Source organism: Coregonus clupeaformis, chromosome 12, assembly GCF_020615455.1.
Source record: "Coregonus clupeaformis isolate EN_2021a chromosome 12, ASM2061545v1, whole genome shotgun sequence".
Lineage (NCBI taxonomy): Eukaryota > Metazoa > Chordata > Actinopteri > Salmoniformes > Salmonidae > Coregonus > Coregonus clupeaformis.
Genome location: NC_059203.1, coordinates 5,341,894 through 5,362,553, shown reverse-complemented (window position 1 = coordinate 5,362,553; position 20,660 = coordinate 5,341,894). Strand labels below are relative to the sequence as shown.

General features: G+C 41.3%; 1 protein-coding gene across 2 annotated transcripts in view; it reads left to right on the top strand.

Moving 5' to 3' along the window:
• Positions 1–20,660, top strand: part of ptpdc1a (protein tyrosine phosphatase domain containing 1a) — a 147,787-nt gene that overhangs the window by 82,734 nt on the left and 44,393 nt on the right. For both annotated transcript variants that reach the window (XM_041891236.1, XM_041891235.1), the window contains exons 4-5: positions 9,193–9,273; positions 12,808–12,926. In XM_041891236.1, coding sequence (XP_041747170.1) covers positions 9,193–9,273; positions 12,808–12,926 — 200 coding nt within the window. The remainder of the gene's footprint in view (positions 1–9,192; positions 9,274–12,807; positions 12,927–20,660) is intronic.

The window sequence follows — 20,660 nt, the reverse complement described above, 5'->3', positions numbered from 1 at the left end:
AGCATAGCTAACATACCGGTACCTAGTACTGCTGTAATGATATGCTATGTGGTTCGTAAGGATAGCGTAGCTAACACATTGTCAGCCAACATAACGTGTAACGTAACTTATTTGAAAAGTCATTATTTTATTACATTGCTCAACATTTTCTTAACATTTGTCATAATTAGTTAAAGCAGTGAATTTGTATACGCTCTCGTTGGACTGCGGCTGCATATTTTCCGCCATTTTCTTCAAATCTGAAAATATTGTGAAGCCACGCCCATTTTCTTAAGAATTGAATTATGGGCCCTAAATGCACGGAAATATTGACCACTGCTTGTATACTTCGAATTTTGCCAAATCTAGTACGACATCCGGGAACTTTTGGCATACTAACTATATCCATACTGTGACTAATAAGCATTCTACATACTCAATTTACGTCACAAATAGTACGGTTAGTATGAGTATTGGAACACAGCTAGTCTGAAAAAATCTCTTCAACAGCCCACCACACCTGCTTCTCTGAATGATCAGTCACTCCGTTGGAGCTGCTTCTCTGAATGATCAGTCACTCCGTTGGAGCTGCTTCTCTGAATGATCAGTCACTCCATTGGAGCTGCTTCTCTGAATGATCAGTCACTCCATTGGAGCTGCTTCTCTGAATGATCAGTCACTCCGTTGGAGCCTCTCCTCTGGTACTGTTCCTCCATAGCCAGGAATGTAGCCCCTACCTGGGAGATGCCACGGCTGCTGAAAAGCACACGAAAAGCCACCACATCTTGGCAGTGGTTAGGAGCATTCTCTGAACAGTCCCTGAACTTCCTGCTACCTCTGGACACAGCATGCAGTCCTTGGTGTAATACTTCCAAACAGATTAAACAAAAAGCCACACCATAATTTTGTAAATATATTTTTAGACATTTAGCAGATGCTCTTATCCAGAGCGACTTACAGGAGCAATTAGGGTTAAGTGCCTTGCTCAAGGGCACATCGACAGATTTTTCACCTAGTCGGCTCGGTGATTAGAACCAGCGACCTTTCGGTTACTGGCACAACGCTCTTAACCACTAAGCTACCTGCCGCCTGTTTGAATCCAACCCACCAGCTATGGAGCTAGCTATCAAGTCAAAAGAAAAAGCCTTTTCATCACGATCTTGCAACTCTGAGAGTCAAGACTACAGGATATAGTGATCAAACACTAGGGCAGTCAACCCAAAAAAATAAAAGATAGAAAAAAACAAGTTTAAATAATAAAAATATGTACAATATTTACAGAGCTCTCTTCCTAGGCTTGGTCTCTGTTGTCTCAAACATTTTACAATGGAAACTGTTTACCGTTTACTCTAGGAACCAAACGGAACCAAACAGAAACTCTAGTTGTTTCGTTTGGAGTAAATGGTTTCCGTTACATTTTTTTTTGCAACAGACAAAACATTTTGCAACGGAATCCAAGTAATTAATCCACTCTTGTCTGGGTCCTCCTACTGCACCTGGTGAAAAGGAGATGGACTCTGGGTTCTGGCTCTGGTCTCTCTCTGGGTCCTCCTTCTGCACCTGGTGAAAAGGAGATTGACTCTGGGTTCTGGCTCTGGTCTCTCTCTGGGTCCTCCTTCTGCACCTGGTGAAAAGGAGATGGACTCTGGGTTCTGGTCTCGCTCTGGGTCCTCCTACTGCACCTGGTGAAAAGGAGATGGACTCTGGGTTCTGGTCTCGCTCTGGGTCCTCCTACTGCACCTGGTGAAAAGGAGATGGACTCTGGGTTCTGGTCTCGCTTTGGGTCCTCCTACTGCACCTGGTGAAAAGGAGATGGACTCTGGGTTCTGGTCTCTCTCTGGGTCCTCCTACTGCACCTGGTGAAAAGGAGATGGACTCTGGGTTCTGGCTCTGGTCTCTCTCTGGGTCCTCCTTCTGCACCTGGTGAAAAGGAGATGGACTCTGGGTTCTGGGTCTGGTCTCTCTCTGGGTCCTCCTACTGCACCTGGTGAAAAGGAGATGGACTCTGGGTTCTGGTCTCGCTCTGGGTCCTCCTACTGCACCTGGTGAAAAGGAGATGGACTCTGGGTTCTGGTTCTGGTCTCGCTCTGGGTCCTCCTACTGCACCTGGTGAAAAGGAGATGGACTCTGGGTTCTGGCTCTGGTCTCTCTCTGGGTCCTCCTACTGCACCTGGTGAAAAGGAGATGGACTCTGGGTTCTGGCTCTGGTCTCTCTCTGGGTCCTCCTACTGCACCTGGTGAAAAGGAGATGGACTCTGGGTTCTGGCTCTGGTCTCTGTCTGGGTCTTGCTTAGGGCTGTGGCGGTCACAAAATTTAGTCAGCCGGTGATTGTCAAGCAAATAACTGTCGGTCTCACGGTAATTGACCGTTAATTAACATAAACACATTTAGCATCTCCTGGCTTCCACACATAGCCTACAAGCCACTGATGCAGACCTTTGGAACATCTGCATTTTAAAAAGTCTAATAAATCCATGTAATATAGCCTACACCATCACAATAAATCCATTATTTATTTTAGACAGGTCTAAAGAAACATGATATGAAGAAAATGTAATCTATTTCAGAAGAACAGAATAGCATACTCTGAGTTGTCCTTATGTTAGGTCCTGATCTGGCTATGCCATATGGCTGTGGGCTACACTAGTTCATTTAGCAGACAAGATTTGCTTAGAATTCCGTGGCATTATTTTATAGTATGAAGAATACAATTGAACAACGCTGAATAAAATATAAATGATATTTTCTCCAAACGATTTGAGGGAGTGCGCACATGCGGCTATTCTGTGTTGAGCGGTTAACAAAGAAACAGGTCCTCCTATATGCTTAATTTAGAGTTATTGATGTAACTTTAGTTGTTCTACAAATGTTGGGCTTTTATTTTTATTTTTAAAACATTTTAAGTCTGCATGATGCGATTCTAATGATGATTTGAAAAAAGTCTCTTGAAAGGCATGAGCTCTGCGTAGTTTTTAGTGCCGGCTGTACACACTTCATCAGTCTCTCATTCACAATTTGAGAAGTACTTGATATAATGCCTAGAATTTCCCGGCGGCATCCCCCTAAAAAAATCCATGCCTTTTGCAGCCCTTCTCCCTGACTGCTGCCTGCTCCGAAGGACCTCTCATCTCACTCACACGGCTCTCCGTCACGTGATCGGGTCTTTCTCACAGGCTACAAGTGAAGACAGACACATCAGGGACGCAACTGCGCTCGTCCTTATCCAATTCCGAGGTGCATATTGAAGATATTGGAAGAACTGTCCACATATACTTTTCGTCAGCCAACAAGCTGAGTAGGCCTAACGAACAGCAAAAGCACTAGCCTATGTCAATCTACTATCCCCCATAGTACAGAAGTTGACCTGTTCTATTCTGTGAGATAAATAAATATTCCAAAACATAGTCTGGGACAGTTGTGGGATGCGATAGATCCCAAATAATACAACCACTAGCATCAAATAACTTTTTTTACGCAATGAGGCTGATGCAACAGATCAGAACGTTTAGCTTAAAATGTTGATAAACTATTAGGCTATTTCTTCACATTATAAGCACAGCAATGTGCACACACGTGAATTATCCATTAGCGGGAAAACACCATGATCAAAAGTGTCCACAAATGTGATTATGCATGTAATGCTTTTATTATAAAGGTGCATTTTTATGTTGAACATTATCTTCCCCACACTTGAAACTCACGCGCCGTTTATTAATGCCAGTTAGGCTCTAAACCCCTTGTAAAGCAGATTAATGTGCTTCATTTGAAGAAGTTATTTGGCCACTTTAGTTGTGATACAAACCTTATCAAAACATATAGACCTATGGGCCAGGCTACATGAGGTGAGCGACTATGATTCGAAAAAGGAAAGCTGGGCATCATTCACAAGTGATAATATATAGTTCATATTGCTATACAATATAAGCTAATATTGTCACCCATCAGACTATTCCTGATTTAATCTTGTCTTTACATTTACTAAATAATATATGTGGGAAATTCGTTTTGATTTAAAATGGACCATGATCATGCACCTGTCTTGAAACAGGGGCAGGGGAAAAAATATGTCATCACTGCACTTAAATAGTGAATGGAGGACACTTTTCCTCTGGTTTATTTTAATGCCAGCCAGGTAGGCTATACTCCTGTTGTAAAGAGAAGCCATGTGCTTAATATTAGGAAGGTTGAGAAATAAATATAGTAGGCCCAGCCTATAGAAAGCTGATGGGATCCTCCTCTTTTTAATAGAGGCCATCAATCTGTTTTCTCACGCAATTGCATAGCCTATAGAAATGTTGCGCAACATTAGCTCATGGGCTCTCATTAAGTGTTCGATAACATTTGCATTGATGTCAGAGTGATTAGAGGGACAATAGAGTGCTGAGTACCAGGCAGTTAGTAAGTTTGGTAGGATACTAATGACCATCAGCAGCATCAGAGCTTGGAGAAGCCTAGTTACCGTGACTAAACGGTCACGTGGAATTTGACTGCCTTCATGACTGGTGACCTTCGGTGTGGCGGTAATACGGTCACCATAACAGCCCAACTCTGACCACTGTAATATTCTAACATTATAACATAATAACGGCCCTAGTCATGCTACTCCTCCTAGTGAAAATTAGATGGGCTCTGGGTGCTGGTTCTGGTCTCTGTCTGGGACCCGTCATCTAATGCCGTCTGTGGGGGCCTTCTGTTTGTGTAGACTATACTGTGTATTCTATATTATCTGTGTATTCTATATTCTATATTCTCTGTGTATTCTATATTCTATATTATCTATGTATTCTATATTCTATATTCTCTGTGTATTCTATATTCTCTGTGTATTCTATATTCTATATTATCTATGTATTCTATATTCTCTGGGTATTCTATATTCTCTGTGTATTCTATATTCTCTCTGTATTCTATATACTATATTCTCTGGGTATTCTATATTTCTTGGGTATTCTATATTCTATATTCTCTGCGTATTCTATATTCTATATTATCTATGTATTCTATATTCTCTGGGTATTCTATATTCTCTGTGTATTGTATATTCTCTGTGTATTCTATATTCTATATTCTCTGGGTATTCTATATTCTCTGTGTATTCTATATTATCTGTGTATTCTATATTCTCTGTGTATTCTATATTCTCTGGGTATTCTATATTCTCTGGGTATTCTATATTCTCTGTGTATTCTATTTTTTCTGTGTATTCCAGATTCTATATTCTCTGTGTATTCTATATTCTATATTCTCTGGGTATTCTATATTCTATATTCTCTGGGTATTCTATATTCTCTGTGTATTCCTATATTCTCTGGGTATTCTATATTCTATATTCTCTGGGTATTCTATATTCTATATTCTCTGGGTATTCTATATTCTACATTCTCTGGGTATTCTACATTCTCTGGGTATTCTATATTCTACATTCTCTGGGTTTTCTATGTTCTAAATTCTCTGTGTATTCTATATTATATATTATATGTGTATTCTATATTATCTGTGTATTGTATATTCTATATTATCTATGTATTCTATATTGTCTGTGTATTCTATATTCTATATTCTCTATGTATTCTATATTATCTGGGTATTCTATATTCTACATTCTCTGTATTCTATATTCTATATTATATGTCTATTCTATATTATATATTATATGTGTATTCTATATTCTACATTCTCTGTGTATTCTATATTCTATATTCTCTATGTATTCTATATTCTCTGGGTATTCTATATTCTCTGTGTATTCTATATTATATATTCTCTGGGTATTCTATATTATATATTCTCTATGTATTCTATATTATATATTCTCTGGGTATTCTATATTCTCTGGGTATTCTATATTCTCTGTGTATTCTATATTCTACATTCTCTGGGTATTCTACATTCTCTGGGTATTCTATATTCTACATTCTCTGGGTATTCTACATTCTCTGGGTATTCTGTATTCTACATTCTCTGGGTATTCTATATTCTACATTCTCTGTGTATTCTATATTCTATATTCTCTATGTATTCTATATTCTCTGGGTATTCTATATTCTATATTCTCTATGTATTCTATATTATCTGGGTATTCTATATTCTACATTCTCTATGTATTCTATATTCTATATTATATGTGTATTCTATATTCTATATTATATGTGTATTCTATATTCTATATTCTCTATGTATTCTATATTCTATATTCTCTATGTATTCTATATTCTCTGTGTATTCTACATTCTATGTGTATTCTATATTATCTGGGTATTCTATATTCTATATGTATTCTATATTCTCTATGTATTCTATATTATATATTCTCTGGGTATTCTATATTCTCTGGGTATCCTATATTCTCTGTGTATTCTATATTCTACATTCTCTGGGTATTCTATATTCTCTGTTTATTCTATATTCTCTGTATATTCTATATTCAATATTCTCTATGAGTTCCTATATTCTCTGTGTATTATATATTATATATTCTCTGGGGATTTTATTTTCTATATTCTATATTTTCTAGGTATTCTATATTCTCTGTGTATTCTATATTCTCTATGTATTCTATATTCTCTGTGTATTCTATATTCTATATGGTCTGTGTATTCTATATTTTCTGGGTATTATATATTCTCTGTGTATTCTATATTCTATATTATCTGTGTATGCTATATTCTATATGGTCTGTGTATTAAATATTCTCTGGGTATTCTATATTCTCTGTGTATTCTATATTCTCTGGGTACTCTATATTTTCTGTGTATTCTACATTCTCTGGGGATTTTATTTTCTATATTCTCTGTGTATTCTATACTCTATATTCTCTGTGTATTCTATATTCTATATTCTCTGGGTATTCTATATTGTCTATGTGTTCTATATTCTATATTCTCTGGGTATTTTATATTCTCTGTGTATTCTATATTCTCTGGGTACTCTATATTTTCTGTGTATTCTACATTCTCTGGGGATTTTATTTTCTATATTCTCTGTGTATTCTATACTCTATATTCTCTGTGTATTCTATATTCTATATTCTCTGTGTATTCTATATTCTATATTCTCTGGGTATTCTATATTGTCTATGTGTTCTATATTCTATATTCTCTGGGTATTCTATATTCTATATTTTCTATGTTTTCTATATTCTCTGTGTATTCTATATTCTCTATGTATTCTATATTTTCTGGGTATTCTATATTATCTGTGCATTCTATATGTGTTCTATATTCTCTGTGTATTCTACATTCTCTGGGTTTTCTATATTCTATGTTCTCTGGGTTTTCTATATTCAACATTTTCTGGGTTTTCTATATTCTCTGTGTATTCTATATTTTCTATGTTTTCTATATTCTCTGTGTATTCTATATTCTCTATGTATTCTATATTCTCTGGGTATTCTATATTATCTGTGTATTCTATATGTGTTCTATATTCTCTGTCTATTGTACATCTCTGGGTTTTCTATATTCTACATTCTCTGGGTTTTCTATGTTCTCTGTGTATTCTATATTCTATATTTTCTATGTATTCTATATTCTCTGGGTATTCTATATTCTATATGTGTTCTATATTCTCTCTGTATTCTATATTCTCTGGGTATTCTATATTGTCTATGTATTCTATATTCTATATTCTCGATGTATTCTATATTCTCTGTATTCTATATTCTATATTCTCTGGGTATTCTATATTCTCTGTCTATTCTATATTTTATATGGTCTGGGTATTCTATATTCTATATTCTCTATGTATTCTATATTCTACATTCTCTGTGTATTCTATATTCTCTGTGTATCCTATATTATCTGTGTATTCTATATTCTATATTTTCTATGTATTCTATATTCTCTGTGTATTCTATATGTATTCTATGTTCTCTGGGTATTCTATATTCTATATTCTCTGTGTATTCTATATTCTCGATGTATTCTATATTCTCTGTATTCTATATTCTCTGTGTATTATATATTCAATTTTCTCTGTTTATTATATATTCTCTGTGTATTCTATATTCTATTTTCTCTGTGTATTCTATATTCAATATGGTCTGTGTATTCTATATTATATTTGTATTCTATATTCTATATGGTCTGTGTATTCTATATTCGCTGTGTATTCTATATTCTCTGTGTATTCTATATGGTCTGTGTATTCTATATTCGCTGTGTATTCTAGATTCTCTGTGTATTCTAGATTCTCTGTGTATTCTATATTCTATATTCTCTGTGTATTCTATATTCTCTGTGTATTCTATATTCTCTGGTTATTCTATATTCTATATTCTCTGCGTATTCTAGATTCTCTGTGTATTCTTTATTTTATATTCTCTGTGTATTCTATATTCTCTGTGTATTCTAGATTCTATATTCTCTGTGTATAGAATACACAGCAACGCCAGGGTTGTGGGTTCGTTTCCCACGGGGGGCCAGTATGAAAATGTATGCACTCACTAACTGTAAGTCGCTCTGGATAAGAGTGTCTGCTACATGACTAAAATGTAAATGTAAAATGTAGCCTGTATTCTCTGGGTATCCTATATATTCTGTATTTTTCCTGTGTCCTCTATAATGTTGCTCCTCACATGTCCGAGGCAGCCAGCTGGGTGATGTCCCATTGTACACAGATACCTGATCAATAAGTAAACACAAAGTAATCAATACACGCTCTCCACTCTCCTCCACTGCCATGGCACTAAACCACTGGCCAGTAACTAATGCCCAACAGCTTAACTGGTAGCGTCATTCATCAGCTTGTTTTCCGGGCTGCTCTGTTCAAATAATTCATATTACATGTATGTGATTCATTAATGAGGTGTGACCTGTCCCTCCGTTTGTCCTGATGTGGAATCACCATGGAATCCCTCTCTCTGTCTCTCTCTCTGTCTCTCTTTCTGTCTCTCTGTCTCTCTTTCTGTCTCTCTTTCTGTCTCTCTTTCTGTCTCTCTTTCTGTCTCTCTGTCTCTCTTTCTGTCTCTCTTTCTGTCTCTCTGTCTCTCTTTCTGTCTCTCTTTCTGTCTCTCTGTCTCTCTTTCTGTCTCTCTTTCTGTCTCTCTTTCTGTCTCTCTGTCTCTCTTTCTGTCTCTCTTTCTGTCTCTCTGTCTCTCTCTCTGTCTCTCTTTCTGTCTCTCTTTCTGTCTCTCTGTCTCTCTGTCTCTCTTTCTGTCTCTCTGTCTCTCTTTCTGTCATTCTTTCTGTCTCTCTTTCTGTCTCTCTCTGCAGGATAACTGACAACTTGCTGGCGATGGCAAGGCCTTCTACTGAAATCCTAGAGAAATACAATATCATAGAGCAGTTTACAAGGTACTCTCCTTTATTGTGTGTATGGTGTTTTAGAAGACAAAACACTAAATGTTGCTACTTGATCTGTATTTTGCTACCGCTGGTTGTACTGACAGGATTTATTCATCTCTGGCGGTGCTAATAGCTAGTGACAGCTAGTGGTCTCCTGGTGGTGCTAATAGCTAGTGACAGCTAGTGGTCTCCTGGTGGTGCTAATAGCTAGTGACAGCTAGTGGTCTCCTGGTGGTGCTAATAGATAGTGACAGCTAGTGGTCTCCTGGTGGTGCTAATAGCTAGTGACAGCTAGTGGTCTCCTGGTTGTGCTAATAGCTAGTGACAGCTAGTGGTCTCCTGGTGGTGCTAATAGCTAGTGACAGCTAGTGGTCTCCTGGTTGTGCTAATAGCTAGTGACAGCTAGTGGTCTCCTGGTGGTGCTAGTAGCTAGTGACAGCTAGTGGTCTCCTGGTGGTGCTAATAGCTAGTGACAGCTAGTGGTCTCCTGGTGGTGCTAATAGCTAGTGACAGCTAGTGGTCTCCTGGTGGTGCTAATAGCTAGTGACAGCTAGTGGTCTCCTGGTGGTGCTAATAGCTAGTGACAGCTAGTGGTCTCCTGGTGGTGCTAATAGCTAGTGACAGCTAGTGGTCTCCTGGTGGTGCTAATAGCTAGTGACAGCTAGTGGTCTCCTGGTTGTGCTAATAGCTAGTGACAGCTAGTGGTCTCCTGGTGGTGCTAATAGCTAGTGACAGCTAGTGGTCTCCTGGTGGTGCTAATAGATAGTGACAGCTAGTGGTCTCCTGGTGGTGCTAATAGCTAGTGACAGCTAGTGGTCTCCTGGTCGTCTCCTGGTGGTGCTAATAGCTAGTGACAGCTAGTGGTGCTAATAGCTAGTGACAGCGAGTGGTCTCCTGGTTGTGCTAATAGCTAGTGACAGCTAGTGGTCTCCTGGTTGTGCTAATAGCTAGTGACAGCTAGTGGTCTCCTGGTGGTGCTAGTAGCTAGTGACAGCTAGTGGTCTCCTGGTGGTGCTAATAGCTAGTGACAGCTAGTGGTCTCCTGGTGGTGCTAATAGCTAGTGACAGCTAGTGGTCTCCTGGTGGTGCTAATAGCTAGTGACAGCTAGTGGTCTCCTGGTGGTGCTAATAGATAGTGACAGCTAGTGGTCTCCTGGTGGTGCTAATAGCTAGTGACAGCTAGTGGTCTCCTGGTCGTCTCCTGGTGGTGCTAATAGCTAGTGACAGCTAGTGGTCTCCTGGTGGTGCTAATAGCTAGTGACAGCTAGTGGTCTCCTGGTGGTGCTAATAGATAGTGACAGCTAGTGGTCTCCTGGTGGTGCTAATAGCTAGTGACAGCTAGTGGTCTCCTGGTGGTGCTAATAGCTAGTGACAGCTAGTGGTCTCCTGGTGGTTCTAATAGCTAGTGACAGCTAGTGGTCTCCTGGTGGTGCTAATAGCTAGTGACAGCTAGTGGTCTCCCTGGTGGTGCTAATAGCTAGTGACAGCTAGTGGTCTCCTGGTGGTGCTAATAGCTAGTGACAGCTAGTGGTCTCCTGGTGGTGCTAATAGCTAGTGACAGCTAGTGGTCTCCTGGTGGTGCTAATAGCTAGTGACAGCTAGTGGTCTCCTGGTGGTGCTAATAGCTAGTGACAGCTAGTGGTCTCCTGGTGGTGCTAATAGCTAGTGACAGCTAGTGGTCTCCTGGTGGTGCTAATAGATAGTGACAGCTAGTGGTCTCCTGGTGGCGCTAATAGCTAGTGACAGCTAGTGGTCTCCTGGTGGTGCTAATAGCTAGTGACAGCTAGTGGTCTCCTGGTGGTGCTAATAGATAGTGACAGCTAGTGGTCTCCTGGTGGTGCTAATAGCTAGTGACAGCTAGTGGTCTCCTGGTGGTGCTAATAGCTAGTGACAGCTAGTGGTCTCCTGGTGGTGCTAATAGCTAGTGACAGCTAGTGGTCTCCTTGTGGTGCTAATAGCTAGTGACAGCTAGTGGTGCTTATAGCTAGTGACAGCTAGTGGTGCTAATAGCTAGTGACAGCTAGTGGTGCTAATAGCTAGTGACAGCTAGTGGTGCTAATAGCTAGTGACAGCTAGTGGTCTCCTGGTCGTCTCCTGGTGGTGCTAATAGCTAGTGACAGCTAGTGGTCTCCTGGTGGTGCTAATAGCTAGTGACAGCTAGTGGTGCTAATAGCTAGTGACAGCTAGTGGTCTCCTGGTGGTGCTAATAGCTAGTGACAGCTAGTGGTCTCCTGGTGGTGCTAATAGCTAGTGACAGCTAGTGGTCTCCTGGTGGTGCTAATAGCTAGTGACAGCTAGTGGTCTCCTGGTGGTGCTAATAGCTAGTGACAGCTAGTGGTCTCCTGGTGGTGCTAATAGCTAGTGACAGCTAGTGGTCTCCTGGTGGTGCTAATAGATAGTGACAGCTAGTGGTCTCCTGGTGGTGCTAATAGCTAGTGACAGCTAGTGGTCTCCTGGTGGTGCTAATAGCTAGTGACAGCTAGTGGTCTCCTGGTGGTGCTAATAGCTAGTGACAGCTAGTGGTGCTAATAGCTAGTGACAGCTAGTGGTCTCCTGGTGGTGCTAATAGCTAGTGACAGCTAGTGGTGCTAATAGCTAGTGACAGCTAGTGGTCTCCTGGTGGTGCTAATAGCTAGTGACAGCTAGTGGTCTCCTGGTGGTGCTAATAGATAGTGACAGCTAGTGGTCTCCTGGTTGTGCTAATAGCTAGTGACAGCTAGTGGTCTCCTGGTGGTTCTAATAGCTAGTGACAGCTAGTGGTCTCCTGGTGGTGCTAATAGCTAGTGACAGCTAGTGGTCTCCTGGTGGTGCTAATAGCTAGTGACAGCTAGTGGTCTCCTGGTGGTGCTAATAGCTAGTGACAGCTAGTGGTCTCCTGGTGGTGCTAATAGATAGTGACAGCTAGTGGTCTCCTGGTGGTGCTAATAGCTAGTGACAGCTAGTGGTGCTAATAGCTAGTGACAGCTAGTGGTGCTAATAGCTAGTGACAGCTAGTGGTGCTAATAGCTAGTGACAGCTAGTGGTGCTAATAGCTAGTGACAGCTAGTGGTCTCCTGGTGGTGCTAATAGATAGTGACAGCTAGTGGTCTCCTGGTTGTGCTAATAGCTAGTGACAGCTAGTGGTCTCCTGGTGGTGCTAATAGCTAGTGACAGCTAGTGGTCTCCTGGTGGTGCTAATAGATAGTGACAGCTAGTGGTCTCCTGGTGGTGCTAATAGCTAGTGACAGCTAGTGGTCTCCTGGTTGTGCTAATAGCTAGTGACAGCTAGTGGTCTCCTGGTGGTGCTAATAGCTAGTGACAGCTAGTGGTCTCCTGGTGGTGCTAATAGCTAGTGACAGCTAGTGGTCTCCTGGTGGTGCTAATAGCTAGTGACAGCTAGTGGTCTCCTGGTGGTGCTAATAGCTAGTGACAGCTAGTGGTCTCCTGGTGGTGCTAATAGCTAGTGACAGCTAGTGACAGCTAGTGGTCTCAGGTGTGATTTGTAGGCAGGCCTATTTGTGGTGCTGATAGCTGGTAACATGTCCCCTCCTGCTGCTCCTCCAGGTGTGGCCTTCGTACGGTGATCAACCTGCAGCGTCCCGGGGAACATGCCAGCTGTGGTAACCCTCTGGAACACGACTCTGGATTCACCTACAGACCTGAGATGTTCATGGAGGCTGGCAGTGAGTATCTCTACCTCAGTTCAATGTAAGGGCTTTATTGGCATGGGAAACGTGTTAAGTAGATAGGAAACAAAAGTGAAATTAACAATCATTATTAACAGTAAACATTACACTCATAAGATCCAAAAGAATAAAGACATTTCAAATGTCATATTATGTATATATACAGTGTTGTAACAATGTGCAAATAGTTAAAGTACAAATGGGGAAATAAATAAACATAAATATAGGTTGTATTTCCAATGGTGTTTGTTCTTCACTGGTTGCCCTTTTCTTGTGGCAAAAGGTCACAAATCTTGCAGCTGTGATGGCACACTGGGGTATTTCACCCAGTAGATAAGGGAGTTTATCAAAATTGGGTTTGTTTTCTAATTCTTTGTGGATCTCTGTAATCTGAGGGAAATATGTGTCTCTAATATGGTCATACATTTGGCAGGAGAATAGGAAGTGCAGCTCAGTTTTCACCTCATTTTGTGGGCAGTGTGCACATAGCCTGTCTTCTCTCTCTCTCTCTCTCTCTCTCTTTTTGTGTCTGTGTGTCTCTGTGTCTGTCTGGATTCACATACCAACCTGAGATATTCGTAGAGGCTGGCAGTGAGTATCCACCTCTCTCTCTGTCTGTCTCTCTCTCTCTTTACACTTTCTCATATATTAACTAGCCAGGTAAGAGTCAGTGACGAGGGAATACTAGTGTGTAATGTTTTCTGATATCACACACCACCCTGACTGACCTAGCAGTATTTGATTTATTTGATTATGATGTCATCTTCATGATGCTCAGCCCACGTGGTCTTATAACACACTGTAGTATCCAAATAATATACTTATTTATTCACATACCTACCTACACATACATACCTACGTACACACACAAACACACGTACATACATACCTACCTACACATACCTACGTACACAAACACATACTGTACATACCTACATATATACAGTGTGGTGTAGCAGCAGTGTGTAGCAGCAGTGTGTAGTAGTGTGTAGCAGCAGTGTGTAGTAGTGTGTAGCAGTGTGTAGTAGTGTGTAGCAGCAGTGTGTAGAGGTGTGTAGCAGCAGTGTGTAGAGGTGTGTAGCAGCAGTGTGTAGTAGTGTGTAGCAGTGTGTAGTAGTGTGTAGCAGCAGTGTGTAGCAGCAGTGTGTAGAGGTGTGTAGTAGCAGTGTGTAGCAGCAGTGTGTAGCAGCAGTGTGTAGTAGTGTGTAGTAGTGTGTAGTAGTGTGTAGCAGCAGTGTGTAGCAGCAGTGTGTAGCAGCAGTGTGTAGAGGTGTGTAGTAGCAGTGTGTAGTAGCAGTGTGTAGCAGCAGTGTGTAGTAGTGTGTAGAGGTGTGTAGAGGTGTGTACATTGTGGTTGTACATGTAACAGTATGCTGATGATAAGTTAATGACATGTTGATTGTCTTATGTGTCATTCTGAACCCATAGTATATAGAGTATAAAGCACTGAGGCAGTGCCAACCTGTTAGCTAACTTACTGGGTTAATAATGGGAATATAATGATGTGATGGTGATAGGGATTTCAGTCAATGACTGGACTGGAAATCAATTCATGTTTTATTGGTCACATAAACATATTTAGCAAATCAAATCAAATCAAATCAAATTTTATTGGTCACATGCGCCGAATACAACAGGTGCAGACATTACAGTGAAATGCTTACTTACAGCCCTTAACCAACAGTGCATTTATTTTAAACAAAAAAGTAAGAATAAAACAACAACAAAAAAGTGTTGAGAAAAAAAGAGCAGAAGTAAGATAAAGTGACAGTAGGGAGGCTATATATACAGGGGGGTACCGGTGCAGAGTCAATGTGCGGGGGCACCGGCTAGTTGAGGTAGTTGAGGTAATATGTACATGTGGGTAGAGTTAAAGTGACTATGCATAAATACTTAACAGAGTAGCAGCAGCGTAAAAAGGATGGGGTGGGGGGGCAGTGCAAATAGTCCGGGTAGCCATGATTAGCTGTTCAGGAGTCTTATGGCTTGGGGGTAGAAGCTGTTGAGAAGTCTTTTGGACCTAGACTTGGCACTCCGGTACCGCTTGCCGTGCGGTAGCAGAGAGAACAGTCTATGACTAGGGTGGCTGGAGTCTTTGACAATTTTGAGGGCCTTCCTCTGACACCGCCTGGTATAGAGGTCCTGGATGGCAGGGAGCTTTGCCCCAGTGATGTACTGGGCCGTACGCACTACCCTCTGTAGTGCCTTGCGGTCAGAGGCCAAGCAGTTGCCATACCAGGCGGTGATGCAACCAGTCAGGATGCTCTCGATGGTGCAGCTGTAGAATTTTTTTGAGGATCTGAGGACCCATGCCAAATCTTTTTAGTCTCCTGAGGGGGAATAGGCTTTGTCGTGCCCTCTTCACGACTGTCTTGGTGTGTTTGGACCATGATAGTTCGTTGGTGATGTGGACACCAAGGAACTTGAAGCTCTCAACCTGTTCCACTACAGCCCCGTCGATGAGAATGGGGCGTGCTCAGTCCTCTTTTTTTTCCTGTAGTCCACAATCATCTCCTTTGTCTTGGTCACGTTGAGGGAGAGGTTGTTGTCCTGGCACCACACGGCCAGATCTCTGACCTCCTCCCTATAGGCTGTCTCATCGTTGTCGGTGATCAGGCCTACCACTGTTGTGTCGTCGGCAAACTTAATGATGGTGTTGGAGTCGTGCCTGGCCATGCAGTCATGGGTGAACAGAGAGTACAGGAGGGGACTGAGCACGCACCCCTGAGGGGCCCCCGTGTTGAGGATCAGTGTGGCAGATGTGTTGTTACCTACCCTTACCACCTGGGGGCGGCCCCGTCAGGAAGTCCAGGATCCAGTTGCAGAGGGAGGTGTTTAGTCCCAGGATCCTTAGCTTAGTGATGAGCTTAGAGGGCACTATGGTGTTGAATGCTGAGCTGTAGTCAATGAATAGCATTCTCACATAGGTGTTCCTCTTGTCCAGGTGGGAAAGGGCAGTGTGGAGTGCGATAGAGATTGCATCATCTGTGGATCTGTTGGGGCGGTATGCAAATTGGAGTGGGTCTAGGGTTTCTGGGATTATGCTGTTGATGTGAGCCATGACCAGCCTTTCAAAGCACTTCATGGCTACAGACGTCAGTGCTACGGGTCGGTAGTCATTTAGGCAGGTTATCTTAGAGTTCTTGGGCACGGGGACTATGGTGGTCTGCTTGAAACATGTTGGTATTACAGACTCAGTCAGGGACATGTTGAAAATGTCAGTGAAGACACTTGCCAGTTGGTCAGCACATGCTCGGAGTACACGTCCTGGTAATCCGTCTGGCCCTGCGGCCTTGTGAATGTTGACCTGCTTAAAAGTCTTACTCACATCGGCTACGGAGAGCGTGATCACATAGTCGTCCGGAACAGCTGGTGCTCTCATGCATGCTTCAGTGTTGCTTGCCTCGAAGCGAGCATAGAAGTGGTTTAGCTCGTCTGGTAGGCTTGTGTCACTGGGCAGCTCGCGGCTGTGCTTCCCTTTGTAGTCTGTAATAGTTTTCAAGCCCTGCCACATCCGACGAGCGTCAGAGCCAGTGTAGTATGATTCAATCTTAGACCTGTATTGACTCTTTGCCTGTTTGATGGTTCGTCGGAGGTCATAGCGGGATTTCTTATAAGCGTCCGGGTTAGAGTCCCGTTCCTTGAAAGCGGCAGCTCTACCCTTTAGCTCAGTGCGGATGTTTCCTGTAATCCATGGCTTCTGGTTGGGGTATGTACGTACGGTCACTGTGGGGACGACATCATCGATGCACTTATTGATGAAGCCAGTGACTGATGTGGTGTACTCCTCAATGCTGTCTGAAGAATCCCGGAACATGTTCCAGTCTGTGCTAGCAAAACAGTCCTGTAGCTTAGCATCTGCGTCATCTGACCACTTTTTTATTAGCCGAATCACTGGTGCTTCCTGCTTCAGTTTTTGCTTATAAGCAGGAATCAGGAGGATAGAGTTATGGTCAGATTTGCCAAATGGAGGGCGAGGGAGAGCTTTGTATGCGTCTCTGTGTGTGGAGTAAAGGTGGTCTAGAGTTTTTTCCCCTCTGGTTGCACATTTAACATGCTGGTAGAAATGAGGTAGAACGGATTTAAGTTTCCCTGCATTAAAGTCCCCGGCTACTAGGAGCGCTGCATCTGGATGAGCGTTTTCCTGTTGATTAATGGCCTTGTACAACTCCTTCAGTGCAATCTTAATGCCAGCATTGGTTTGTGGTGGTAAATAGACAGCTATGAAAAATATAGATGGAAACTCTCTTGGTAAATAGTGTGGTCTACAGCTTATCATAAGATACTCTACCTCAGGCGAGCAAAACCTCGAGACTTCCTTAGTGTTTGATTTTGTGCACCAGCTGTTGTTTACAAATATACAGAGACCGCCACCCCTCGTCTTACCGGAGTCAGCCGTTCTGTCCTGCCGATGTAGCGTATAGCCTGCTAGCTGAATGTTGTCATTGTTGTCGTTCAGCCACGACTCCGTGAAACATAAGATATTACAGTTTTTAATGTCCCGTTGGTAGGATAACCGTAATCTTAAATCGTCAATTTTATTCTCAAAAGATTGAACATTGGCTAATAGGATTGATGGGAGAGGCAGTTTACTCGTTCGCCGTCGGATCCTTACAAGGCACCCGGATCTGCGTCCACGATATCTCCGTCTCTTCCTCACGCGAATGACGGGGATCTGGGCCTTGTTGGGTGTCTGTAGAATATCCCTCGCGAACGCCTCGTTGAAGAAAAAGTCTTCGTCCAACGCGAGGTGAGTAATCGCTGTCCTGATATCCAGAAGCTCTCTTTGGTTATAAGAGACGATGGCAGAAACATTATGTACAAAATAAATTACAAATAACGCGGAAAAACACACATAGTAGTACAATTGGTTAGAGGGCTGTAAAACGGCAGCCATCTTCTTCCGGCGCTGTTCTTACTCTTAAATGTTATCGCAGGTGCAGCGAAATACTTATGTTTCTAGCTCCAACAGTGCAGTATACCTAACAATACCTAACAATACGCAGAAATCCCAAAAATTAAAAGAAAGAAATTAAGAAATGTCAGAATGATGAATGTCAGAATCCGGAATATTGGAATTATATTAAAATATAATATTGGATTCTGACTTTGATCATTCTGACATTTCTTCATTTTAATTTGGGAATTCTGTGTATTGTTATATATATATATATATATATATATATATATATATTAGGGCTGTCAAAAATAGCGCGTTAACGACGTTAATTAGTTGTTTGCTGTTAATTACGTCAATTTTTTTAACGCATTTCACGCATGCGCAGTGTGACAAATTATTCAGGTCAGGAAAGTGGTTGGGAGCTAGAGGCGAGATGGAGCAAGGTGAGCAAAGTGGGCCTATTGACGGATTCAAATATAAAAAGAATGATGATGGTACAGTTAACAAGTACAAGGTTATTTGCAAGATTTGTAAGGAGTTTCAATTTCACCGGAGCTGTTCAAGCTTGAAGTACCATGTCAACGCCAAACATGCGTTTGCTGGGCCGTCAGATTCAGCAAGTGGTTTGCGCCAGACCACGCTGAATGTTTGCAGGCAATTAACAAAATCAACCTCAGATAATTTGACCAACACAATAGCAAAATGGATTGCAAAGGATTGTAGACCCATTAGCATTGTAGAAGACTCAGGTTTCCTTGATGTTTTGCAAGTGGCGTCTCAAGACTCATTCTATAAGCCACCGTCAAGAGCCACAGTTATGAAGAAAATCCACGAGCTCTATGAAAACGAAAAGAAAAAAGGAAAGAGGTCTTGGCTCAAGTAAATCATGTGTTAATAAACAGACATAATATGAAAATTATGTATCTGTGTCCTGTTATTTATCTTTTGGTATGCATTTCAGAAAAAAAATGGTTAGGATTCAGGTGTAATTGCAAATAGTGATTAATCATGATTAATCCACTGAAAATTCTGATTAATTTGATTAAAAATTTTAATCATTTGACAGCCCTAATATATATATATATATATATATATATATATATATATATATATATACAGTGCCCTCCACAATTATTGGCACCCCTGTTTAAGATGTGGTCGAGGACTTCCAAAAATTCTCATTTTTTTTAAAACAACATAGAACACAAATGCAAAAAAAGAGAAAAAATCCAACCTTTTATTTAAGTACATTACTTTGGTGTAAAAAAAAAAAATCACACATTTAGAAAAAAAAACTTGAAATCATGTGTCCCACAATTATTGTCACCCCCTGATGTTAATACTTTGTACAACCCCCTTTTGCCAACAAGACAGCACTTAATCTCCTCCTATAACATTTCACAAGATTGGAGAACACAGAGAGAGGGATCTTTGACCATTCTTCTTTGCACAATCTTTCTAGATCATCCAGTGTCCTGGGTCCTCTCTTATGCACTCTCCTATTTAGCTCGCCCCACAGGTTTTCGATTGGGTTGAGGTCTGGGGACTGAGATGGCCATGGGAGGACCTTGAGTTTGTGACTGCTGAACCATTTTTGTGTAGATTTTGCCACATGTTTTGGATCATTATCCTGCTGAAAGACCCAATGACGACCCATCTTCAGCTTTCTGGCAGAGGCCATCAGGTTTTTATTTAAAATGTCCTGGTAGTTCAAAGCATTCATAATGCCATGCACCCTAACAAGGTTCCCAGGGCCTTTGGAAGAGAAACAGGCCCACAGCATCACAGATCCTCCACCATACTTCACGGTGGGCATGAGGTGCTTTTCGGCATACTCATCTTTTGTTTTACGCCAGACCCACTTAGAGTGTTTGTTGCCAAAAAGCTCAATCTTAGTCTCATCTGACCAAAGCACACGATCCCAGTTGAAGTCCCAGTGCCGCTTAGCAAACTCCAGATGTTTACGTTTGTGAGTGTTAGTGAGAAAAGGCTTTTTCCTTGCATGCCTCCCAAACAGCTTGTTGGCATGTAGAGAGCGTCTGATGGTTGTTTTGGAGACGTTGTGACCCCAAGATGCCACTCTTTGATGCAATTCTGTGACAGTGAGCTTAGGACTTTTTTTTACTTCTCTTACCATCCTCCTCACTGTGCGTTGTGGCAAGATAAACTTGGGACCTCTTCCAGCCTTGTTTGTCACTGTTCCAGTTGTTTTAAACTTCTTAATGATTCCTCTGACTGTAGATACGGGCAAGTTAAGGCGAGTGGCTGTTTTCTTGTAGCCATTGCCTGACTTATGAAGGTCGACACAAATCTGCCTTACTTGAATGGTGTGTTCTCTTGTCTTTGCCATGTTGACAAATGGGTAAGAGAATTAGGCCTCTGTGTCACGTCATATTTATACCCCAGGGAAACAGGAAGTCATGAATTACTAATTAAAAGTTCCTAGATACCCTGACCAACTTTAGCAACTACAGAAAAATATATTTTAAAAAAAATCAATTAAAAATTTCAGCGGAATTGTTAGGGGTGCCAATAATTGTGGGACACATGATTTCAAGTTTTTTTTTTTCAAATTTTTGATTTTTTTTTTACCACCAAAGTAATCTACTTAAATAAAAGGTTGGATTTTTCTATTTTTTTGCATTTGGGTTCTATGTTGTTAAAAAAAAAAAGGAGAATTTTTGGAAGTCCTCGACCACATCTTAAACAGGGGTGCCAATAATTGTGGAGGGCACTGTATATATATACATACATACATACAGTGGGGGAAAAAAGTATTTAGTCAGCCACCAATTGTGCAAGTTCTCCCACTTAAAAAGATGAGAGAGGCC